Genomic DNA, 26,730 nt, shown 5'->3' on the forward strand with positions numbered 1-26,730 from the left:
TGTGGTTTATTGTGTATAGTTCCTAGACATGAAATTATTTAAAATAATCCTATATGTAGTTTTGTCAACTTGATACACAAGTTCATTGGAAGTTTTAGGAATTGTGGTAAAAAATAAAATAGAACATGAGCTACCATTTTAGCCACTTCTAAGTATGACTTAATAGTGTTAAGTATATTTATACCCAGGGCAGTGGTGGTGCATGCCATTAATCCCAGCACTCAGGAAGAAGAAACAGGGGAATCTCTGTGAGTTAGAGGTTAGTCTGGCCTACAGAGTGAGTTCCAGGACATCCAGAGCTATACAGAGAAACCCAGTCTAGAAAAACAGAACAACAAAAAAGTGTTAAGTATATTTATATTGCTATGCAATTTCTGGACTTTTTCATTCTTTACAACTGAAACTCCATACCCACGTAAAGTGTGCTCCATCCTCCTTCCCTCAACTCTGTGAACAATTTAAATAATGTTTAGGGAAAATATCCAATTACTGAAATTCAAAGGCAAGGTAATATATGTCCAATACATAATACAAACCACAGAACAACGTTTTTCTCTATATATTAAAAAAATACAGGGCCGGAGAGGTGGCTCAGAGGAGGTTAAGAGCACTGACCGCTCTTCTTGAGTTCAATTCCCAGCAACCACATGGTGGCTCACAACCATCTGTAATGAGATCTGGTGCCCTCTATTGGCCTATAGGATATATGTAGGTGGATTACTATATACATATTATTTTTTTAAAAAAAAATACACCCATTTTCAATGATTAACTCCTAACTATGGATATTTTCCCTAAACATTATTTAAATTTATACCACAAACAAAAAAATCTAAATGTCTTAGAAATTTTTAAAATATAGCTTTAGGGTTGTGCTCATGGGTGAAGCGCAGACACCTTTCATCCCAGCCAGCACTTGGAAGGCAGAAGCAAGTGGATTTCTTGTAGGTTCAATGTCAGCCTTATCTACATGGTGGGACACTGCTTCAAAAAATTAAGTAAAAATAGTTTTACTACCGTGCTATCACTGACGGGTGGGGGCAAGCAGATGGGAGTGTTTACCAACCGTGTATGAAAGCCTGGGCTCAATACCTAGCAGCACAGAAACTGTGATAGGTTCATTTTTAATTTGTTGGCTACATACTGACTCTGAGGCCTGTCTGGAATAAAAACAAAACTCAACATGACACAACAAAAAACAGACACAGAAAAAATTGCATGGTTTCTTACACTGGGAAATTTGCAGTAATTAAAGAGCAAATGGTAGGGGCCGGAGAGAAGGTTCAGTGGTTAAAAGCACTGACTGCTCTTTTAAAGGACCCAGATTCAGTTCCCGGAGCTGTCATCCTCACAGACATACATGTAGGCAAAACAACAATGTACACAATAAAAAAAAAAATCTTTAAAAAAACTGTATAATTTTAAGATAGTAACACAAATCCAAAACTTGCTAAAAGTTACTAAACTGAACCATTATGCTTAAACATCTGAGCTAGAATTTAGACTTGGAAATCACTACTGCTCACTAAATCCTATTTTTTGTTTACGTTTTTGGGAAAGTACTGTGCGCCTAAGACACCTACAGGGATCAGCTCTCTCCTTGCACCATGTGGATTCCAGAAATTCAGCTCAAATTACCAGGTTTGGCAGCAATCACCGTTACTCACTGTGGTATCATAAAACCCTGCAATTCTTAGGGTCTCAGTATTCAGCCCTTGGCTGGCCTCGAATTCAGACATCCACTTGCTTCTGCCTCCCAAGTGCTGGACTTAAGTGTGAGCCACTAAGTCCAATAAATTCTTAAAGATCCATTTTGCCTTTAATCCCAGCACTCGGGAGGCAGAGGCAGGCGGATCTCTGTGAGTTCGAGGCCAGCCTGGTCTACAGAGCTAGTTCCAGGACAGGCTCCAAAACCACAGAGAAACCCTGTCTCGAAAATCAAAAAAAAAAAAAAAAAAAAAAAAAAAAAAACCAAAGATCCATTTTGCCAATTACCTGTTTTTCTCAAAATACAAATGACTTTGCATTTCTATTATATAGTATTTTTTAGGCTGACTGTCATCTCATTTTTTTTTCTTTTCGAGACAGTGTTTCTCTGTGGCTTTGGAGCCTGTCCTGGAACTAGCTCTGTAGACCAGGCTGGTCTCGAACTCACTGAGATCTGCCTGCCTCTGCCTCCCAAGTGCTGGGATTAAAGGCGTGCGCCACCATGTCATCTCATTTTTAATAAGAAACTAACAATTAAAAAATATGATTCTGAGTTGTTTATTATAGTATACTTTATTTAATACAATGTTAACTATAAAAGTTAATACAGTTTTGAAGTTTAAATTTTGTAAAATGCAGTTTGCAGGAAACAGTCCAACATTTACTAGACTAATGCTAAGAGAAGCAGCATTTGTAAACTAATTTTACAATCGAGGAAACAAGTTTTCTAAATTCCATTAAAAAAATATACATCACAGTGACTTTGGAGCTAGGAAAAGAAGTGCATTAACTTAATTATGCTTTCCCCTTCCACAGAGAACAGTCACGACTTACGATCCCATAGAAATACCCAATTTATTTATCAATCTTTCAAAAATACTATAAACACACGGGGCATGTGGGGAAATCAGAGAATACAGAGCATGTGCTTTTAGTAACATGGAATTGTCTAGGAAGAGAAATAAAAGCAAACAGAAACAAACCAATACCTTTACATTCTCTGGCACTGGGGGAAAAAAGGAAGTGAACAGAGCCCTCAACACTTCCCTCTGTGGCCTGGACAGCCTTCTTGTTTTTAGTGATTTGTTGTTGTTTGTCACATAGCAGGCGAATCCCTTCAAAGCAGCTGAGAACCCCACTGCAGGCAGTGATGGCAATCAGCACTTGCCATATACTTTATTTTGTAAAACAAGAATTAGTTTTAAAAAAATTTAACAATGAAAGTTTATCAAACTACACAGTTTGCCAACTATAAATGCATAAATCATACAAGGAATACTTACAGTGAATAGAAACAAAAGACACAACAATGCTCATTTAGTTCTTTATATCAATCAAGTCTAAGTCCCTTGTGGGGAATGAGAAACCCAACCCATTTCTACAGAGACCTGTTGTAAAAAGTTCTGTGATTAAAACTACCACCACGTGGAACAGATAAGACCAATCACGACCATACCAACTGCTCAAAATATGCACTAGAAAGTTAATGAGACTCATCAGTTAATACTATTACCCAAAATGCCAGAAACCCAGCACGTGCCTATCCAGAACATGAAGCAATCTTTCGTGTTTAGCTTAACACCTTCCACTAGGAAACAAGAAGCAAAGGCCACCTGGCAGAGCCAGGAAGCATCTGGACCACACTGGGGCAAGGAGCTGACGGATTAATTCTTGACAAATTCTAAAGGTTCCAATTAAGTGATTTAAAAGAAACTAGTTCTAAGTCAATGTTTTAAAACAACCAGTAGCTTCCTTCCTGACACAAATCTATTGTATCTGTTCGGAGACATTCTGATCCATCTCATCCATTGGCATTACCCATTCAGAACCAGCTATGATGCAAAACCTATCTTTACTGTCACTTACAATCTCTTTGTAGTGTTCATTTCTGTAGTAGACAGTTTACCCAGAAAAATAATTCAAACAATAATCACTGAAGTCTTACATAGTGAAACAATTTCCTCAGCTTTGGAATCAAGCAATAAAAACAAGTTAAACTACTTTTAAAAGCTATAAAGACAAAATTACAAATTAACTGTAAATTCAAATATTTTTATAAAGCCAATTGATTGGAAAAACAAAACAGGAAATAGTTTTGGAAAAAAATGTGTAAGGAAGAACTAAAAATCTACTAGCACAACTACTAAAACAAGGGCTTGCGCTTTGTGCAGTCAGATTAACTGTGAAATCTTGAGGTACAATTAATGATAGTTAAGTAGTTTTCTAAGTGCTCTTTATATTCTGAAAATAAAGTCTAGATGATTGTCTTCTCAACTCATATCTGTTCTATTGAAAAAAAAAAAACTAACAAAGCAAGGGTGGGGGAACCCATAAATAAATGCTCCACACGGAGCCATTCTTTTTTGTCTTTTGCTCCTTGTTCTCTCTCATTCTTTCGGAGCAATTCTTTTGATAACCCAAACAGCATGTTACAGACATTACTAATTTTCTCCCATGTCTTTTGTTTTGTTTTTAAAGAACTGAAAAGCCCTTGTGTATACATACATACATACACACAAGTATATATATATATATATATATATATATATTTATCAGACAAAAGCTCTAGGACCAGAAAAAAAAAGTATTTTTACTTAGTATGCATTTTAAAATGTTAGGAGTCTCTTCTTAAAGATTAGTTTGGGATGTATTTTAAAACACAACTGAATTTAAGACATAATCAACTCATTTTCAGACATGTAACATACATATATATACTAATTCTTCCCATCAGGAGAAACAATTTGTAAAGATGCCACCATGGGTATTTGTTTCAGAATATTCCAAAGAGCTTCAAAATCATCGCACCCTTCATTCTATACCAGCTACACTGCCAGTATCTTACTGGAATAACAATGGGAAGTATATTAGGCATCGCTTTATTCAGTACAAATAGCATTGAGTAGCTACTGGGTTTACCAAGAAGCTACCTTGGTAAGAGCTGACACTATACTGACAAATATTAAAGTACGAAACTTTCTAAAGACTACTATTAATTGGAGTTTTGAAATACTTTTCAAATGAGGCAGGTTTTGTGTTTGCCGGATGTTCAATGTTTTATTTAGAAGAATATTACAGAATAAAAGGCCACACATCACAAAAAATAGCAAAATACAACACACAAAATTCTGAATGGACTTTGGATATGTTTAGTGTTTATCTCTGTAAGGTATCATATTTTGCAACTTTCTACTCTACTCTATATGGCAATGTTAAACATGCCAAGTTAAAATTATGTTAACAGTAAGGTGGTCTAAAGCCATCTGAACAGAAAGAAACCAGAGTCACAACATGCTGCAGCCTATCGTGGTACATACACAGAAAGATGCATCTTCTTGACATTTCATAGTCACAGCTATGAGAATTAGAGAAGTTAGTCCAAGTTTAAGAAAACCCAAACCATGCAGAATTAACACTCAATGTGATATAGGCTAGTAGCCAAAATAGTGAAATCTTATTTCCAATACTAACGCTTTTTAGAATCAGTCTAGCTTAAGTACCTACACAAGTAGTATGTTTTAATGTGAAATGTATTTTTTAAATTGTTAGAAAAAGGTAATAACATGTTCTTAAAAAGCAACAATTTCAGTTCTTCACACCAAAAGCAACAAGAATTGAAAACATAGCCTTATCTTCCAAGGTATAATTCCTGTCAAATGCTGTATAACAGCAACTCAAGCTCAACCAGCACCTAAACTGAAAACAGCATTCATCTCATTTTGATAGCTCAGAGACATGGACAGTACTAAGGAACACGCTACAGCCAGAATTGTAAAGTATAAGGTATAAAGCACAAGGAAAGTAGTAAGTAAAGTACAAATAACTGTAAAATCAAGTGATGGTTTACAAGCCCATAAAGATCCTGCTTCTGTGTAATTGAAAGAAATTGCTGTAAGCCTATTATAAATGCAAAACAAAAACTATACAAAACTTCTTCTAGTGGTTTCTCAAGGGATTTTTATTAAAAAGCAAACTTGTCTAACAATGTACTGCAACCAACAGATAAGCTTGTTTCCAAATGGCTGATTAAGCAAAGTAGGCTGCTACTGACTAATTGTTGCAACACAAAAATGAATACATAAAATAGTTTAACATAGTACACAATATTACACCAAAGTGGTTTGTTTTCATTTCAAGTTTATTAAAACTTTGCAGTACAAATTATCCAGGTAGCAGATTATCAAAAGATCATCAACTCAATGAAGTCCACATTTAAAAAAAAGGGGGTGGGGGGGAGACAAACATAAAAACAACCCCAAAACAATGAGAACAACAACAACAAAAAAGAGATATAACAGTTAAGTCTCGAAAACTTAAAATTTGAGATAGGGAGGAAATAAGTGTACACAACTCACTCATCCACTTTTGTCTTCATCTGTTCCGGGGCTTGACTCATGATCACACTTTTTATTTTTGTCATGTACATGGTCATTTTCTTGACCCTTTGATTTTTGGTTTTCTTTTTCCACTGGAGATCTGGTCTTCTCGTTCTCCTGACTTTTCAACTCATTGTCCTGACTGCTCTGTTTTGGTTTCGACACTACTGGACTTTGATCTCTATCCGCCTTTTTTTCCCTGTTATTACTTGAGCTATTATGATCACGGTTTTTAGAGTACATTCTTTTTTCACCCTCAGAATTTTCTTTTCTGTGTGAACTTTTACTTTCTTGGCCTCTGTATTTTTCTTTGTTTCGGCTTTGACTTTCTTCTCTTTCTGAGCTCCGAGAATCCCTCCTTCTCCTCCTCCTGTCTTTACTTCTCGATCGTCCTGGAGTTCTTCGATCCCGGCTCCGTGACCTTCCTCTTCTCCTATACTCCTGTTCTCTGTACCTGTGGTACTCCTTGCTTCTGCTGCGATCTCTGTCATGGCTTCTAGAGCGCACTCTTCTGCTCCTGTCCCTGCTTCTGCTTCGCTCCCTCGTTCTACTGTTGTAACTGTGTTTACTTTTAGTTAGGTCACGTTCTCTACTCCTAGACTGTGCACGTCTATCCTTTTCTTTACTTTTGCTATGATCATGCTCATTGCTTTTTAATTCTACCTGTTTAGAATTCTCCTTGCTTCTACTCCTTTCCTGATCTTTCCCTTTAGAATCCAACTGTTTTTCTTTTTCTTTAATAGTCTCATGATCCCTGTCTTTACTTCTTGACCTCATCCTCTTGTCTTCGTGTCTGTTATGCTTTGATTCTCTTTCCTTACTCTTGGATCTCTCTTTGCTCTTACTCCTACTTTTTGATTTGCCTCTTTTCTTCACTTTGTTTTTATTATATTTATCATCTTTTTCTGAATTTCTTCTGATCTCTCTCTCTTTGCTTTCAGATTTATGGTCCTTAACTTTCTTTTCCTTTTCTATTTTTCTGTTTGGACTCTCAGACATGTGTCTGTGATCGGTTACTTTTTTCTCTTTTACTCTAACTGGGCTCCTCTGATTTTCTTTTACTTCATTTAACTCGCTCCTAAAAAGTAAAGGAAGAAAAGATATTTGGAAATATTAGGAAAAGAACAGCATAATTATAAGCTACAATGCTACTGTGCTTTCTGTACAATATAGAGAAATAAAAGTGCTCCTAGTAAAGTATTTGTACAGAAAAATAAAAAAAATCAATCATTTGAAATAACATTTAAATCTTACTTATCCCCTTTGATCCATCTTTCACCACTCGACACCCTCATTCTTTGAGCTCTCTGCATTTCTTGTCTCCAATGTGGAGGAGTCTCACTTCGTCTGAAACGATCCCTTGATCTGGATCTGGAAGGAGTTCGATAACGCTTAAGAAAATAAAAGGGGAAAAAAAGACCATATAAAAATTTAAGCGATACCATAGCTAAGGTACATACTTATTTCTAGGTTGAAATAAAATGAATGAGGTTTCTCTGCTTTCTGAAATTGTTAAAATTATGAATGAGGCAGTGGTGGCGCACACCTTTAATCCCAGCACTTGAGAGGCAGAGGCAGACAGATCTCTGTGAGTTTGAGGCCGGCCTGGTATACAGACTGAGTTCCAGGACAAGTCAGGACTGTTTCACAGAGAAACCCTGTCTCGAAAAACAAATACAAAACAAATTAGGAATGCTAAGAATGTGTGCTAAGTATACATCAGACTCTACAATCCAATCCTGAGCATAATCAACTGTCTCAGCTTTCATGAAGAAAACAGGCCTGAAATTGTCTTACCATAAATTCTAAGTCAGAAACATTACCACATCTTGCTAGGAACAGTCCTGCTCATCTAGTGCTAGAATACTTGGTATAATAACTACTACAAATTCCCAAGTTCTTATTCGAATGTTACTTTCGAAGGCAAGTATCATGAGAAGTAGAATAAACACAAAAGTCCCCCTTTACAACCAACATTTACTCAGTTCTTCCAATGGCTAACCACATTACCAAAGAAATAACAGTGATCCAAGATATAGCAGATTTTGACCTCTGGGAACTTATAGAGAAACAGGAACAAATTAATGGATACATAATCACATACATTAAACTACAACAGAATGATTATAGAAGGAGAAATGGTGCTTAAATAATCGAAAAGAGACCTGACACAGTTATAGGAATGTGATCATGTAAAATAATAAAACCTGAAAATGAAGGAATGTTTTTGCTAAGTTACCTAGTATGAAGATGAAACAACACATGGAAGATTATAAAAAACCTCTATACTAAAAGTTCTGGGACAGAAACAAACAGCATTATTTTAGAAATGATCACAAGACAGGTGAAGTACAGCTAAAGAGAACAATTCCAAGAGAAAGTAAACCTAGATCATACTGATAAAGTAAACAAGGGTCGATTCTGTGAGGACTCAGCCTGTGGCTGACTAGTTTTTATTTATCCCAAAGTCAGTAACAGACTTGCCCAATGCTCAAAGTGCTAGAAGAGATTAAACTTAAGGCCTTCTGCATACTAGGCAAATACACTACCTAACTGGAGCTACACCACAGCCCAGATGTGCACTTTCTGACTACCCTGACCTGATTAAATACACCATATGCCTTTTCCACTTCTGCCTCTTCATGCTCATCTGGTAGGATTACTCAGAAACCAAAAAAACACGCTTTTTGATTGAACTACTTTCTTTCTTTTTTTCCGCGAGACAGGGTATCTCTGTAGCTTTGGGGCCTGTCCTGGAACTAGCTCTTGTAGACCAGGCTGGCCTTGAACTCACAGAGATTCGCCTGCCTCTGCCTCCAGTGCTGGGATTAAAGGTGTGCGCCACCACAGCCTGGCTGATTTAATTACTTTCATAGTTTATACTTGTGATGAGTATTTTGTAGTTCTAATTTCTAAAAGAACTAATATTGATGAATATAACTCACATGAACAAAAGTACTTTAGGATCTGCAATCATTTAAGGTTTAAGTTTAAACCAGTACTGGTGAATAAAACAAAAACAAACCTACCAAATAAAAATTTGGAAGCCATTTATATTTGAGACAGCATTATGAGTAAAGTTTTATAGAAGTGCATGCATGCAAGAGTAGGGAGAAAAAGAAATGACAGGTGCTGGCATAAAAAGTTATATAAAATACAAAAGAAAGGATAATGACAATGATTTTGGGCTTTAGGGTGAAACAGGCAAACAGGTGGTGGTCCTAGTCACTGTGAACAACAGCCTAAAGAGACACAAGATCTGAAGAGTAAATGCTTATGCTGAGATTTCTTGATGGTAAGTTTGAGGTGCTTGTAAGTCAAATAAACCTTTGGTGCCAAGAACAGATGGAACTATGAATTATCTGTCACCCACGAGACTAAAGAGCCTGTCCAAGAAGTATGCATTTTAAAATGAGCTAGAGCCCTGACACTAATTTATAAAGGTCATGCACATGTAATCCAAATTTAAGATAGATTGGCTTGAGAGATAGGAAAAGACAAGATTAAAACATTATGGAGAGAATATTAGAAGGTGAGATTAAGTAATAGACTTTGTAAATTGAACCAACCAGACAAGAGGTGCTGTTTTCAACAGACTACAAAAGCGAGGGGGAGGGGGGACTGGGTAAGAAGCAAAGATTTAAGATATAAAGTATAGACAAGCTTCTAAAAAAGTTTTGAAAGAAGTTATTTAAATTCCAATGGGAAAATTTATAGTTAAAAAAAAAAGACAGAAATACAAAGATCGATTTTTAGTGAGAGAAAGAAAGGAAGGAAACAAAGAAAAATGCAAGAATCAATTTTTACTTGAGAGAGAGAGAGAGAGAGAGAGAGAGAGAGAGAGAGAGAGAGAGAGAGAGGAAGGAACGAAATATGGAGGGAGGGAAGGAGGGAGAAAGGAAAAAATGCAACGATCAATTTTTAGTTTTTGGCAAGAATAAACATATGATGGGTAAGAATTACCAAATGTCAAAAAGACCCTTAATGTTCTGATTTCATTTTAATGTTACGCATTTCTGAGACAGGGTCTCATGCTGCATCCCAAGTTGGCCTGGAATTCACTATGCAGAGCAGGCTGGCCTCAAACGCATAGTAGTCTTCCTGCCTTAGTTTTCTAAGGTATAAGCCACCACACCCATCTCAATCCTGCTTTAAAATATGTATATTTATAATATTTTTTCAATTTAGAAGTACCAAGATATAAAAGTTACTGTAAGAAAACGATATAATTCAAAACATGCATTTCTTCTATAGTTTTAGTAACTTAAATAGTAAAATGGCACTTAACTATATACTTAAAACATTCAATTCCTTTTCCCTTGTCGTGCTAGAGATCTGAATCAGCGCCGTAAACATGCTCTGCAAGCACTCCAGCACTGAGCACTCTAAATTCTACGAAAGGTAAATGCAGTATTATTAACATTTTTGGCAAAGAATCACCTACCCTTGGTCCTCTTCCTTTAATTTTCCTGCCAGACCTAGTAACTAAGAATCGTCGCTGGTATGAAGCAGGCTGGGAGTTAGGTGGATTACTAGAAGCAAGCAAAGGGAAATATATTACTTTTATAAAGAGGAAATCCTGAAAATATAGCTTTACTGATCTAAATGAATATATTTAATATATAACTGAAATTGCTATCAGATCCCAGTAAGCTTACCACCCTGAACGTTAATGTTCTTGGAAACAATTATTAGTAAAGTGAAACTAATTTGATAATGCTAAGGAAACTAATATATAATATCACAGAGGGACTATCTTATTCCAAAATGCTTTAAAATCTCCTATGAGCAGTTGTACATTAGTAAGATAACTTTGGAGAAATTAAACAACGTAAATTAGGCAGAGACAAGTTGGTCTGAATTGGTCAAATATTACAGTTCTGTGAAACTGAACTGATTTTAAATTATATATAAAATTAGCTCATTATAGTATCCATGTAAGTGATACTTGAAAGGTTGAACTTTAGTCATTCAAATAGTTTTTCTTTAATCTTTGTTTCCTTAAAAGTCACTCAGCACTCGGGAGGCAGGGGCAGGCAGATCTCTGAGTTCAAGGGCAGCCTGCTATACAGAGTAAGTTCCAGGACAGACAGGACTGTTACATAGAGAAAACCTGTCTTGAAAAACCAAAACAAACAAAAATTCTCTTCCTAACTAGTAAAAAAAAAAAAAAAAAAACTCAATCAAAATTATCTCAGCTTGGGGCTGGAGAGATGGCTCAGCGGTTAAGAGCACTGACTGCTCTTCCAGAGGACCCGGGTTCGATTCCCAGCACCTACATGGCAGCTCACAACTGTCTGAAAATGCAGTTCCATGAGATCTGATACCTTCACACCAACAAACATAATAAAGTTAAATAAATAAATTAAAAAAAATTATCTCAGCTTCCAAACTTTTACTTTTGTATACTACGAAAAGCATGGCAAATTTTTGTACCATACTTGGAATTTTGTTATTTTAAAATTGTATTACACATCATGATTAAAAAAGATTTCAATTTTTTTAATTTTTACATGTAATTATTTAAATGACTCATAAACATCAATAGAACTGGTAACAATAAGAGATTTATGTAGAAAAATATTCAAAATACCTGAACTTTCCAATGAAAGTATAAAGTCAGTATAAATTACAGTATAAAGTCAGGTTAGAAAAATAAGACTTTCCCCTTTAGACAGATTTATAAAACAAGGTTAATTTTTCTTCTTCAGCGTGTGTGTTTGTCAATGCATGTGCATGTAAATTCAGTTGCACCATTTGTGTGGGTAGGTCTGAGGTCAACCTTGGGTCATTCCCTAGGAGACATTCAACTTGTTTTTTGAAACAGGGTCTCTAACTGACCAGCAGTTTAGCAGGTATGCTAAGCTGATTGGTAAGCAAAACACAAGGGTTCATCCACCTTTACCTCCCCAGAACTGGGATCAAGCATGCTCTGTAACCAGGTTTTTTGCAGAGGTGTCAGTAACGACACTAAGGTTCTCGTGCTTGTACGACTTACAGGAGTCCATTCTCTCTTTAAACCAGAAAGGTCCAGGGGAAAACACACTCAAAACCACTCTTGTTCTCTCTGTTCCTTCCTTTTCCTTGTCAACAGCTTCAGGAAGTCTTTATTTGTAGAACTTGTTTCCTCAAAAATCTACTGGTAACTGGAGTCTTTTTTTTTAAAAAAAATTTATGTATGTATTTAGCAAAAAATGAGCTTTGCTAGCATCTTTTTTTCCTAATTAAAAGAGGATTTCATTGGGATAAGGCCACCATTACAATACTGTCAAAAAAGAAAACTTGTATGATACTATATAACAATACTATAAAATAGACACATTCACATACCACTCTCTTTCCCTTTCTCTCTCTCTGTTTTTTCTTTCCTTGTCATCAGCTTTAGGAGGACTTTTTCTCATTAGGAATCTATTTTCTGGTATAGGAGGGATCTCTTCTGGACGGACGGTAGACTGGGGCTGCGCATCAAGATTTTCCGCTTCACTTTCACTAGATGGGCTTAACAGGTAAAATCAAAGTAAGTTACATTTGGCTATTATGAACCTACCTAAAATTTCCAGCTGTTAGCATTCTTCTCTTTTTGAATTACATTTTCAGTTAGTGTGTGTATAAGCATGCATGCCATGGTACCCATGTGGAGTTGAAAACAACCCTTTCACTCTGAGTCCAGGATAAATTCAGGTCAACAGGCTTGGTGGCAAATGCCTTCACATGCTGAGCCATCTCATCAGTCCAGCAGTTCTTTAATATCAAAATATGTATATCTGCCCCTTTTAAAGATGTGATCATGTGGCAAAATAAATAAAATTCTTCCTCATTCCCCAACAAATCAACCAGCCAACTCAACTAAACAAAAATCCATTTGCTATCAAACTCTATCTTTCTAAAAGAAAGATCTAAACTATGGGACCCTATAGGCAATATATTCTGATAAATTTAAAATACAAGGGTAAGGCTGGCAATGTGGTTCAGTGGTGGAAAGCACTGGCTGCTCTTCCAGAGGGCACAGGTTCAATAGGCAGTACCCACATGGCAGCTCATAACCATCTGTAACTCTAGTTCCAGGGGATCTGATCCCCTCTTCTGAAATTCATGGGCACAGCATGCAAACACCTACAGACAAACAACAAAATTTTTTATATAAAATAATACAGGCTAAGGAAATCAGTCACTTTAGAGATAAGAGGTATAATTAAGTTTTAATATAAACTTTTCAAACAAAGCAGAAAATAAAATAGTGACTGAATCACCCGCCCTCAATCTATATATACACTGCTATCAGGGCAGAGAGATAAAACAGGACCTGTATATGTACTGCTACAAACTAAGGGACATAACCACTGGTTTGCTGTAATTCAAAACTGTCTCACAAATCTCTTCAGAATAAAAAATCCAAACCCAGAATGATGTTGGGCACCTGCAACTATTGCTACTTGGGAAGATTTAGTGTAACAGTTTCCTCTGAGATTCAAACATTCCATCCTGCAGGAAGCTCCTTAAGCAGGAAAGTAACCACCAACTCAAAATAGCTTCAGGAAGTCTCTGAAACTGACAAGATTGACTGGGCCCTCCCTGCATGAGTAAGCAGAGCCTTGCTGCAAAGAAGACTCTGAGAAAAGACAAACTACAAAAGATTCTCAGACCATACACCTGCTGCCAGAAGCAGCAAAAACTGGCAGAGAAGCCTGGAAGAGGTTTAGATCAACTGAGGCACCTGACTTGGAAAAGACACTCTCCATCCCTGAGCAGCCTGTAGGCTGTGCAGTGTGCTTCACACTCCCAGCTTTGTGAGCTGTCACCTATGCTGGGGTGGGTTTTGGTGATATGGCTGTCTTTGAGTAATTTCTGCTTCTCTAAGTAACCTCAATACCACTCACTAGTTCACCAAGTTGGACTTTGGTCTGTTGTGGGCTCCCTATCTGGGGTGATTAAAGGTATGTGCAGACATGTGTGTTGCATCTCCCCGGAAAAGTACTTTCACACAACAGTGGAGAGGGTAGAAGGACTATGAATTTGAGGCCAGACTAAAAAAATAAAAGCCCTGTAACAAAAAACCAAAAGCTTCATTCCACTGGGAGAACATAAAATTAACTGAGAGCTTTTGTTGCATGATTTCATGACACTGGTATAAAATCTATTTTAATGCTCTTATATAAATTAACTTAAAATCTTTATAGGCAATATTATAAGCATTGTAAAGACCTCTTCTTGCTTTTCTTTCGCTTCTTCTTTTCCTTCTTATGTTTTCGGGAGTTTTTCCTATGTTTCTTTTTTCTTTTTCGAGATTTCTCTTCAGAAGCGCTTTCAGAATCAGAAGAATCCGAGGAGGACTGAGAATCACTTGAGCTGTCTGAATCACTGGATGATGACGACGATGATGACTTATGCCTTTTCTTTTCTTCTTTCTTAACTTTAAAAACAAAAAGATTCCACTGAATAATTTTTAGGCACACTTACTTAAAAAAACAAAAACAAAAAACGTTTTCTACAGATTTTTATTGAGGCCAGTATTAGGTTATTTTGTTCATCCAGTCTTCTCAACTCAGTCAAGACTCAGTGTTAGAATACAGATTTTCAGATTCATGAGCCAAAATGCTATTAAGCCAAAATACTTCTGAAAATAAACAAGCTCCAAAGTCAAAACCAAGTTAATTTTAAGAAACATCTGAATAAAAAAATTTTAAGCAGAGTAACACCTAAGAATCCCCAGTTTCTAATGTTATTGTTTTCCACTTCTATTTTTGAGACTGGAGGTAGTACCAGAAAAACATCACTGTGTCAACATAGGAAGGGACGTTTCATTGGCACTAGGCTTAAACATCCATGACTGAATTCCTCAAATAAATAGAAACACAGCTTTAACTGAAGCACAACTCAATTGAAGCACAATCTCATAATCAGAAATAATTTCTCAATAATAAATATGTTTTAAAAGTGTCTACAAAAAAGTCTCAAGTTGAAATTTTAATTTGATTAGGGAATATTTTTGAGACACTACATAGCCCTAGCTGTCCTGGAACTCACTATGTATATCAAGCTGTCCTCAATCACAGAAACCTACCCACCACCTCTACCTCTGTACTGGGACTAAAGGTGTGTGCCATTACACACCTAATCAATTTTTTGAAACTTACTTTGTTATCGTTATCATGTGCTATCATGTGTGTGCCATGGTGAGAGGACAATTTTGTTGAGTTCCACTTTTAGGTAGATTCAGGGACTGAACTTAGGTCACCAGGCTTATATGGCAAGCACCTTTACCTGCTGAGACATCTTGTCAGCTCAGGAAATGATCTTTTTTCAAAACAGGGTTTCTCTGTGGCTTTGGTGCCTTTCCTGGAACTAGCTCTTGTAGGCCAGGCTGGCCTCGAACTCACAGAGATCCGCCTGCCTCTGCCTCCCGAGTACTGGGATTAAAGGTGTGTGCCACCACTGTCCGGCAGGAAATAATTTTTTTTAAAAGTTTCTGAAAACTTGGATGCTTTAAAGAACATATTAAAATAAGTAAAGCTTGGGCTGAAGAGATGGCTCAGTGGTTAAGAGCATCGCCTGCTCTTCCAAAGGTCCTGAGTTCAATTCCCAGCAACCACATGGTGGCTCCCAACCATCTGTAATGAGATCTGGTGCCCTCTTCTGGCCTTAGGCAGAGTACTGAGAATACTGTATACATAATAAATAAATAAATCTTTAACTTTTCAATAGGTACAATATGACCCATTTAAAGCTGTGCTAATTCAGACTAGGATGTGTTGTGGAATATTTAAATATGTAAAGATGTGTTACATTTGTTTTTGCTACACTTAAATTAACAATATAAGGATGTGTTACATTTGTTTATGCTGCATTTAATTAGAAAAGATGTTCTATTTCACCTACCTGTGTAAGGCACTTGATTGGTCTAATAAAAAGCTGAATGGCCAATAGGTAGGCAGAAGAGGGATAGGCGGTGCTGGCAGGCAGAGAGAATATATAGGAGGAAAAAAATCTAGACTTAGAAAGAATGAAAGACGAGAGGAGAGAAGGGGGGGAGATAAAGAGGGAGATGCACAGGGCTAACCAGGCAGCTCACAGCCAGCAGACAGAGTAGGATGTATAGAAAGAAACGTTAAAAAAACAAACAAACAGCCAGAGGCAAAAGGTAGATAAAAAGAAATAGGTTAACTTAAGCTAAAAGAGCTAGCCAGAAACAGCCTAAGCTAGGCCGAGGATTCAAAGGCAATAATAAGTCTTTGTGTCATGATTTGGGATCTGGTTGGTGACCTAAAACAAAAACCCTGGTACAAGGATGGATTTGAAAATAAGTACTCAGGCCAGAAATGGGTCAAACACATACATAAGGGGGAATTTCAATAAACTAGCAAACATTAAATAAATACTCAAATCCATTAGTACACCGTGGTATTGATAAATTAAAATATAAATAAATCATTCAGCCTTTCCAATATGATTTCTATCAATTAACAAAGGGAAGCTGCTCTTTATCTGAACAGCTCCAAGAGTAAGTGACAAAGGAACTATTGTTAAGAGTATCTTTTGGCAACTCCTAATGAGGCACTGAATGAACACCAATTGCAGAGCAGGGAGAAATCAACCCTGTGTGACTTCTAGTCTCATAAAAAACAACAACAACAACAACAAACCTGGGGGTGGGGGGACATGACACAAAACAAAGCCGAACCTAATCAGTTTTCTAGGTTGACACAGAAACATAAAACCATGTAAAGTACACTTATAAGAAATATTACATGAAAAATTGAAAGCTCCTGCCCTCAAATGAGCCTACATCTCAACTTCCCAAGTAATTGGGACTACAGTTATGCCTGCCACAAACTAACAACAAAAAAAATCCAGTATTTACAACCAATCTCAATGTTCAAACCTTATTTGAGTCCAGATTCAAAAAACAACAAAATTATTATTGATCCAACAGATCTGAATAAACATTGCCAAGTTACACACAAGGAGTATGTGTGTAAAATCATGGCACTAGAGCTATCTTTATAAAGAGTCACTTCTTAGGAGAAAAAGCAAAATTATCTGTTGATAAAATGTACATCTGGAATTTGCTTCAAATAGGAAAACAGTTGAGAGTAACGACTCATACATTTCTATGAGTTTGAGTCTAGCCTGGCCATACAGCCAGATCCTGCCTTAAAAGTACAGGTCAGTCATCCTTTCATGATAAAGGTCTTGAGAAAGCAGGGATATAAGGAACATACCTAAACATAATAAAAGCAATATACAGCAAGCCATCAGCCAACATCAAACTAAATGGAGAGAAACTCACTGAAATCAAGAACAAGACAAGGTTGTTCACTCTCTCCATATCTATTCAATATAGTTTTTGAGGTCCTAGCTAGAGCAGTAAGACACCAAAAGGAGATCATGGGGATACAAATAGGAAAAGAAGTCAAACTCTCACTGTTTGCTGATGATATGATAAGTTTACATAAGAGACCACAAAAATTCTACCAAGGAACTACAACTCATAAACACTTTCAGTAATGTAGCAGGATACAAGATTAACTCAAAAAAAATCAGCAGCCTTACTGTACACAGACGATAAAAGGGCTGGGAACAAAATCAGAGAAACATTACCCTTCACAAAGGCCACAAATACCATAAAATATCTCGGAGTAACTCTAACCAAACAAGTGGGAGACTTATATGACAAGAACTTTAAATCTTTGAAGAAAGAAATTGAAGAAGACACTAGAAAGATCTCCCATGCTCTTGGGTAGGCAGAATTAACATAGTCAAAATGGTAATCTTACCAAAAAAAAAGCAATCTACAGAGTCAATGCAATGCCCATCAAAATCTCAGCAAAATTCTTCATAGACCTCGAAAAAACAATACTCAACTTCATATGGAAAAGCAAAAAAACCCAGGATAGCCAAAACAATCCTATGCAATAAAAGAACTTCTAGAGGCATCACAATCACTGACTTCAAACTCTACTACAGAGCTACAGTAATGAAAACAGCCTGGTATTGGCATAAGAACAGACAGGAGGACCAATGGAACCAAATCAAAGATCCAGATATCAATCCACACATCTTCGAACACCTGATCTTTGATAAAGAAGCAAAAAAGCCGGGCAGTGGTTGCGCACGCCTTTAATCCCAGCACTTGGGAGGCAGAGGCAGGCAGATCTTTGTGAGTTCGAGACCAACCTGGTCTACAAGAGCTAGTTCCAGGACAGGCTCCAAAACCACAGAGAAACCCTGTCTCAAAAAACCAAAAAAAAAAAAAAAAAAAAAAAGCAAAAAATATCAAATGGAAAAAAGAAAGCATACTTAACAAGTGGTGCTGACATAACTGGATATCAACATGTAGAAGAATGAAAGTAGACTCGTATCTATCACCATGCACAAAACTCAAATACAAATGCATCAAAGATCTCAACATAAAGCCAGCCACACTGAACCTCATAGAAGAGAAAGTGGGAAGTACACTTGAAAGCATTGGCACAGGAGACCACTTTCTAAATATAACCCTAGCAGCACAGATATTGAGAGAAAAAATTAAAAAATGGAACCTCCTGAAACTGAAAAGCTTCTGTAAAGCTAAGGACACAGTCAATGAGACAAAACGACAGCCTACAGAAAGGGAGATCTTCACTAACCCCACATCAGTCAGAGGTCTGATCTCCAAAATATACAAAGTTTGAACTCAAGAAACTGGTCATCAAAAGAACAAATAATCTAATAAGAAAAAAATGGAGTGCATACCTAAACAGAAAACTCTCAATAGAGGAATCTAAAATGGCTGAAAGACACTTAAGGAAATGCTCAACATTCTTAGTCAGAGAAATGCAAATCAAGCCGGGCGATGGTGGCGCACGCCTTTAATCCCAGCACTCGGGAGGCAGAGGCAGGTGGATCTCTGTGAGTTCGAGACCAGCCTGGTCTACAGAGCTAGTTTCAGGACAGGCTCCAAAGCCACAGAGAAACCCTGTCTCGAAAAAGCAAAAAAAAAAAAAAAAAAGAAAAGAAAAGAAATGCAAATCAAAACAACTCTGAGATTCCATCTTACATCTTTAAGAATGGCCAAGATCAAAACCACTGATGACAACTTATGCTGGGGAAGTTGTGGGGAAAAGGTAACACTTCTGCATTGCTGGTGGGAGTGCAAGCTGGTACAACCCCTTTGGATGTCAGTGTGGCGATTTCTCAGAAAATTAGGAAACAACTTTCTTCAAGACCCAGTAATACCACTTTTGGGTATATGTCCAAAGGATGCTCAATCGTGCCACAAGGACATAGGCTCAACTATGTTCATAGCAGCTTTGTTTTTCATAGCCAGAACCTGGAAACAACCTAAATGCCCCTCAACCGAAGAATGGATAAGGAAAATGTGGTATATTTACACAATGGAGTACTACACAGCAGAAAAAAAACAACATCTTGAATTTTGCAGGAAAATGGATGGAGCTAGAAAGCATTATTTTGAGTGAGGTGACCCAGACATAGAAAAACAAGTATCACATAATTCATAAGTGGTTTTTAAACATAAAACCAAGAAAACCAGACCACAAATCACAATCGCAGAGAACTTAGACAACAATGAGGACACTAAGAGAGACTTACATAAATCTAATCTACATGGGAAGTAGAAAAAGACAAGATCTCCTAAGTAAATTGGGAGCGTGGGGACCTTGGAATAGGGTTGAAGGGGGAAGGGGAGAGGCAGGGAGGGGAGCAGAGAGAAATGTAGAGCTTGATAAATATCAATTTAAAAAAAAGTAGAAAAAAGAAAAAGAAAACCACATGAGGGGGGAAAAAAGAGGCAGAACAAGGATAGGAAGATAACAAATTTGAGGCCATTCTGACCGCAGAGTGAATCCTCGTCTCAAAAAACAGAAGCAAAACATGGCCAAAGGAAAATATCAACACTCAAACTTTCATTGGTGATATATCAAAAAAGAAAACAAAAGTGGCCATTGAGTTTTACTTAGATTAAATTGTTAATAAATAAAAAATAAGTAATAACACTGAAAAATACCAGGAGTTTGCTCATGAAAATACCAGGAGTTTTTGCTCATGAAATTATCAGAAGTAGTATAGCTTATACTTTTTGTATGTGCCTATAAAGGTATTCAGTCAAGTAAAGTTCACTTAGTATGCAGACAAGATTATGCATAAGCAAAATTTCCTAAAACATCATATGCACTAGAACAAATGCACATTTTCAAAACAAGCATTCTAGCAGATGTGACCTATATCAGAATGTGAAACAGAGGTTGAACGGGGCGTGTTGATGCTTATCTTTAAACCCATCACTTGTGTGTGTAAATCTCTGTGAATTACAGGCCAGCCAGGGCTACACAGAGAGACCTAACCTCACCCCCCAACACCCAAAGAAAGTAGTAGAGAATAATTATCTGCAGAGCACATACAAAATGATAAACATTGTGCACAATTCTTTCCAAGTATAATTTACTTACTGTATACTGTGGTTATGGTACCTTGTATATGGCTTCTGAGGAACCATAACTGAAGTTGTGGTGACATAGACATATATGTGCAGGAACACACACACACAAAATTAGAAAAAAAAAGTAACAGCACAAAATATAACTAATCCCACAAAACCTTCATGCTTTATATACACTTCATTAAGAATTTTATGCCAAAGATTTAGAATCTTTCTGCTTATTTGAACAAGAATTCCCTAAAACATGGACCTGCTCTTACCTTTAGACTTCGGGATCAGTTCCCCACAACTGAGTATCCGCACCTCAGCAAACGGCTTGCTAGCAGCGTCCGTCTTCTGGTTTTCAATCTCTCTGACAACTTCTTGGCCAGAGATCACTTGCCCAAAAACAACATGATGCCTAGAGTGTTAAGTAAAGATGTCTAAATAAAACCTTCTTACTTTAATAACAACAAAGTTGTTGTGAAATATTAAAATATGTTGTAAAATATTAAAAACTTTACCCATCTAAATGAGGAGTTGGTTTTGTTGTTCTTTTGGAAGTCATCAGATATAAGAATAAAAAAACAAAGAGACAAAGTTAGCATCTCTAAAAAGAAAAACAGTGCATGGAAACAAGAAATTGTGTTACCTTTACACAGCATAACCTCATGAGTGCAAAGGATTTTCCACACAATTAAAAAAAAACACTTGTTCTGAATATAAAAGCAGTGACTACTTATTATTGACCTGCATGCAGTTAACATTTGGTATTATTTCTATCCACCCATATTTCTTAAATGTAACTGGGTTTCTTAAATATTCCTGGTTGTATGATGTTCTACTGTATTGATATTACCAAAATTTACCAGATCATTCTACTAGCTTACGGGTTTAACAACAGTGCTTTTTACCCTAACATTTAACAGTTAAAGTGGAGGGTATTAGAGGACTTAAGATGGGAACAGTCACTGTTTGTGGCCCCGAAATGTATTTGTTGAACCAGTATAGAAACAGTCCACTTAAGTCTCATACATTTAAAAATTAACTGCCAATATTTAACTGCGGATTCTTTTGCATGAAAACCCAAGTTCCAGAGCTCTCGGAGTATCTAAAAATCATGGCACGTAGCACACAGTAAGTGACTAGTGCTCAGTGTTCCTGCTTAGAATCCATGTTCAAACAAGTTTACTTATGGAACTTGCCTTCACCAGGCAATCTGTGATATAAAGAAAAATTCTGTGTTGAAGAAAAGTAGCGTTAAAACAGGTCAAGTCCAAATAAGAACATGATGGTACATGTACTGGGGGAAGCTAAGATGGAGGATAACTTGAACCCAGAAGTTCAAAGAGCCTTGAGCATGAGATTCTTTCAAACCAAACTCACCTAAAACTAAAGCATTTTTTGTTCAATGAAATTTTTGCAAGCACTGCCCTCAATTCCTTTTTATTCCCAAAGTCAAATTTAAAATGATGTATTTAGAAGCCTGGTACGTGGTTATGTACCAGAGACGTGGCACAAAATCTCTCACAACTAGACAAAGTCCTTGGTGTACAGCATGAGTTTGATCCCTAGCACCCACACAGAAAGCTGGGTATAGCTGGGTGGTAGTGGCACACACCTTTAGTTCTAGCACCTGGAGGGCAGAGAGAGGTTGAATTCTGTGAGTTTGAGGCGAGTTCCAGGACAGCAGGGCTACACAGAGAAACCCTGTCTTAAAAAACAAAACAAAAACCCCCAAACAACAAAACAAAACCAAACAAATGAAAGGCAGGCACAGTGGTGGATGGTGTCCAAGTTTGTCCTCTGACAGGAGAAATGCCGTTAAGCCACCTCTCCTACTTTCTGGGCGAGCTCTACCATCTGAGATCTTTAGTAACTGGTTCTACTATCCCCCTTAGTAATTCTTTGTTTCACCTCTCTTACAATTTTTCTCTTATAATGGCAATGGGAAAAGTTAGAAGAGATACTTTAGACCTTAAATACTTACATGAAGAACTGTGAGCCATTTGTATCCTTCCCTCTGTTGGCCATTGACAAGAGAAATTCTTTGTTGTGTTTAACAGCAAAACTTTCATCTAAAGAAAAGAAAAATTTTCAGTTATGTTAGAAGCATAAGCTCCAAAACACTTATTTTAGAGGCTGGCAAGATGGCTTAGTGGTTAAGAAGTTTGTTGTACAAACATGAGGACCCAACTTCAGATCCCAGGACTCAACCACGTAGAAGATCAAATTGACTACTGAACACCTGTAAGCTCAGTGCTGTGGGAGGCAGTAATAAAACTGCTGGGCTTGCTGGCTGATAGTTTAGCTTAAGGCCAAGTGACAGACCCTGTCTAAAGGAATAAGGCAGAATGACAGAGCCCTGATGTCTTCCTCTATTCTGTACACATGTGCAAACGTTCCTATTTGCTACACTTGTACACATATATCACACTCAAAAAAAATTCATTTTTCACTCCTGTTCATAACAGAAATGTTCCTGTTTGTTTATTTGAGACAAGGTCTTGTTATTTAAGCCAATTTGGTCTCCAAATCCTTCCTCAGCCTCCCCAGTGCTGGTATTACAACCATTGCTACCATGCCTGACTGGAAGTGTTCATTACTGTCAAACACAACACAAACAACGAAGTAGGTTATGAAGGAAGAAAGAAGCAATTATGAACCTAATTTTTTCCTCTCTATATTTTTAGATTTAACACTAATTTTTCCTCCCTGGCATAAAGGATGAACTCAGTGTCCCATGCACGCTAGTCAAGCACACTATCACTGAGTCTAAAGTACATAAAATTTCTATGCCTTGCTTGCCTATCATGTACAAGGCCTGGGATTTGATCCCAGCACTGTACTAAAAATAAACAGCAATACAGTAAGAGAGTCCAGTCAGGATTCCTTTACAGTTTATCCATTTCATTGTGAGCATGGATAAACATCAGTCTAGACTCAACTTCATTCACCTTCACCATAGCATTATTTACTTCAATGGAAAGAGCTTGTCTTCCAATCCTTGATTAGAGAATACAAAAAAGTAAGCGAAATTTGAGATAATATTCTCCTGAATACCAAAAGTGAAACATAAAACCCATTAAGTTATTTCTACTTATCTGCCTTTAGTTGTATGAAAACTCAAGGTCCAGACCTACTATAATTTATAATGAGTGAAAAATACTAAAAACAATTTAGTGCTCTTTCAGAGGACCCCGGTTCAATTCCCAGCACTCATATGGCAGCTCACAACTGTCTGTTACAGGGGAATCTGACAACTTCACATCAAATCACATAAAAGTTAAATAAAAAAGAAAAACAATTTAGATGTATAAATTTTACCTTCAAAGAATCCTCCATAAATAGATTCTCCTCCTCTTCCATTCCCTAGAAATGAAAAAAAAAATCACTCTTAGATCTCAGGATAGTAAATTCAGCCAGGGCTGGAGAGATGGCTCAGTGGTTAAGAGCGTTGCCTGCTCTTCCAAAGGTCCTGAGTTCAATTCCCAGCAACCACATGGTGGCTCTCAACCATCTGTGGTGAGGTCTGGTGCCCTCTTCTGGCCTGCAGATCTACACACAGACAGAATATTGTATACATAATAAATAAATATTTAAAAAAAAAAAGTAAATTCAGCCAAACACTTCTCAATTCTGAATCAATAACACTCAAAGAACTATAACAAATTATAAGACATCAATATAATGCCAATAACAAGATTGGAAACTGCCTTTCTCCTATGATACTACAGTAAGGATACGACAAGTTGCCAGGCTGTGGTGGCGACACCTTCAGTGAGTTCCAGGACCTCTACAGAGAAACCCTGCTCCCCCCACCAAAAAAAGCCAGGTGATGGTAGTGTATGCCTTTAATTCCAGCACTCAGGAGGCAGAGGCAGGAGGATCTCTGTGAATCAGGAGGCCAGTCTAAAGTAACAGAGAAACCCTGTCTCGAAAACTGGAAAAAAAAAAAGGGGTGGGGTGGGTTGATGCTGCTGAAGAGAAAGCTCCAGTGGTTAAGAGTTCTGGGTTCAATCCCCAGCACCCACATGGCAGTTTACAACTGCCTTTCTAACACCAGTTCCAGGGGATCTGACACCCTCACAAAGACATGCAGGAAAAAAACAACAATGCACATAAATAAAAATTTTAAAAAAAGGGGTGTGGGAGTGTCATATATCAATCTGTTGATTTCTTTGGTTAAGTAATAAACTGCTTGGCCCTCATAGGTTAAAACATAGGTGGGAGGAGTAAACAGAACAGAAGGCTGGGAGAAAGAAGCTGAGTCAGGAGTCACCATGATTCTCCCACTGCAGGCAGATGCAGGTTAAGATCATTCCTGGTAAGCCAGCTAGTGGGCTACAGCAGATTATAAGAAATGGGCTAGTCCAGGTGCGAGAGTTAGCCGAGAAAAGGCTAGATATAATGGGCCAAGCGGTGTTTAAAAGAATACAGTTTTGATGTAATTATTTCGGGTAAAGCTAGCAGTGGGGGCGGCCGGGTGCCGGGGACGCAGCCCGCTGCTCCTATTACTACAAAGGGGGCTGGAGAGATGGCTCAGAGGTTAAGAGCATTGCCTGCTCTTCCAAAGGTCCTGAGTTCAATTCCCAGCAACCACATGGTGGCTCACAGCCATTTGTAATGGGGTCTGGTGCCCTCTTCTGGCCTGCAGGCATACACACGGAAAGAATATTGCATAAATAAATATTTTTAAAATTTTTTTTTAAAAAAGTATGTTTTTTAAAACAAACCAAAACTAACAAGCCTATTAAGATTCATGGGAAAAGACTCAGGGTAAAGGTGCCTGTCACCAATCTGACAGTCAGAGTTCAATCTATGGGACCCACATGCTGGAAGGAGAAACTTTACACTGCAAACTGTTTTCTAACTCCACATACCATAGCACATCAGCACCCACAATAAATAAATGTTAAAAAAAATCTATGGGGAAAAGATCTGTCAAGTGAGTATACAAGTCTCTTAATAAAATGACACCTTTTCATAGTGTCCTTAAAAATAATATTGTTTTTCCAGGTGATTGTGGTGCACACCAGCACACAGGAAGCAGAGATAGGCAGATCTCCATGAGTTCAAGGCCAGCCTGATCTACAGAGCTCGTTTCAGGACAGGCTCCAAAGCTACAGAGAAAGATAAAATTGAAAAAAAAAAAAAAAAAAACTAGAGAGAGTACTTCAAGCTGTGCAAAAGTCAAATTCATATGGCAGATTTAGAGGCTATAATGTTGTTTTGTGTTCAGAAGCAAACCCGTGAAATTAATTCATACACAGATACAACTGGTCCCGAGGCACAGCTGAGCAGCACCTAACTAGCATAGACAAGGCCCTGGGCTTACTCCCTAGCACTGGAGTAAAAGGGGAAATTCCCTTCTCTGTTTTCATCTTTTCTATATTTCTGTGAGTATTCCTATGTACTTCACCAAAGACTTCAATGGAGTAAGAAGAAAACCAAACTAAAACTTCCATTTGGAGCTGAAAAAATGGCTTGGCAGTTAAAAGCATACTGTTCTCACAGAATCCCCGAGTTCAGTTCCCGGCTCCCATGTCAGGCAGCTCACAACAGTCTAATAACTTCAACTCTAGAGGATCTGACACCTTTGGTCTCTTTAGGCACTTGCACTCTGGTACAAACACAGTTAAAAACTAGTAAAGAAGTCATAAAAATAAAGATCCTTTATGGGCTGCAAGACTGCTTAGTGGAAAAAGGGCACTCACACTTCCAAGTACAACAACCTGAGCTCGATCCTTAGAACCCATATAGTGGAGAGGACAGACTCTTAATATAAATTGTTTTCTGATTTCCATGTCCTGTTCAACATGCACAACAAAAAACACCCAAAACCTTTATGTTAACCAAAACATAAATATGTCTTCTCTTCTGTGGGACTCAAAGTCTCACCTTCACTGAAGTCACCACCCTGAACCATGAAATCCTTGACAACTCTGTGAAAGAGACAGCTCTTATAATGTAATGGCTTCTGAGTTGATTTCCCTGTCCCCTTTTCACCTGGAAAAAGAAACATTCATAGGTCAACAAGAAGAAAAGACTGAAGTACTACAAAAGCCTCTATTTTTCTGGAGAACACAGAAATCAATCACAAATAAATCCTATTACAGCTAATATTTATTTTTTAATTTGTTAGTTAACTTGGATTTTTGAACCCAGGTCTCAGTATGTAGCTCAAGCTGGCATTACACTCACAACACCCATCTCAGCTTCCCAAAGGCT

General features: G+C 37.4%; 1 protein-coding gene across 8 annotated transcripts in view; it reads right to left on the reverse strand.

Moving 5' to 3' along the window:
* Window positions 1-5,827: 5,827 nt before the first annotated feature.
* Ppig (peptidylprolyl isomerase G) overlaps window positions 5,828-26,730 on the reverse strand; it is a 30,424-nt gene continuing 9,521 nt past the window's right edge. For all 8 annotated transcript variants that reach the window (XM_075984956.1, XM_075984962.1, XM_075984960.1 and 5 more), the window contains 10 exons: window positions 26,401-26,508; window positions 23,827-23,871; window positions 22,490-22,577; window positions 21,024-21,053; window positions 20,781-20,920; window positions 14,286-14,493; window positions 12,414-12,581; window positions 10,528-10,615; window positions 7,338-7,474; window positions 5,828-7,161 (listed from right to left, as the gene is read on the reverse strand). In XM_075984956.1, coding sequence (XP_075841071.1) covers window positions 6,063-7,161; window positions 7,338-7,474; window positions 10,528-10,615; window positions 12,414-12,581; window positions 14,286-14,493; window positions 20,781-20,920; window positions 21,024-21,053; window positions 22,490-22,577; window positions 23,827-23,871; window positions 26,401-26,508 — 2,111 coding nt within the window. In that variant the 3' untranslated portion in view covers window positions 5,828-6,062. The remainder of the gene's footprint in view (window positions 7,162-7,337; window positions 7,475-10,527; window positions 10,616-12,413; window positions 12,582-14,285; window positions 14,494-20,780; window positions 20,921-21,023; window positions 21,054-22,489; window positions 22,578-23,826; window positions 23,872-26,400; window positions 26,509-26,730) is intronic.

This window comes from Microtus pennsylvanicus, chromosome 9 (genome assembly GCF_037038515.1).
Source record: "Microtus pennsylvanicus isolate mMicPen1 chromosome 9, mMicPen1.hap1, whole genome shotgun sequence".
In the NCBI taxonomy this organism is placed as follows: domain Eukaryota; kingdom Metazoa; phylum Chordata; class Mammalia; order Rodentia; family Cricetidae; genus Microtus; species Microtus pennsylvanicus.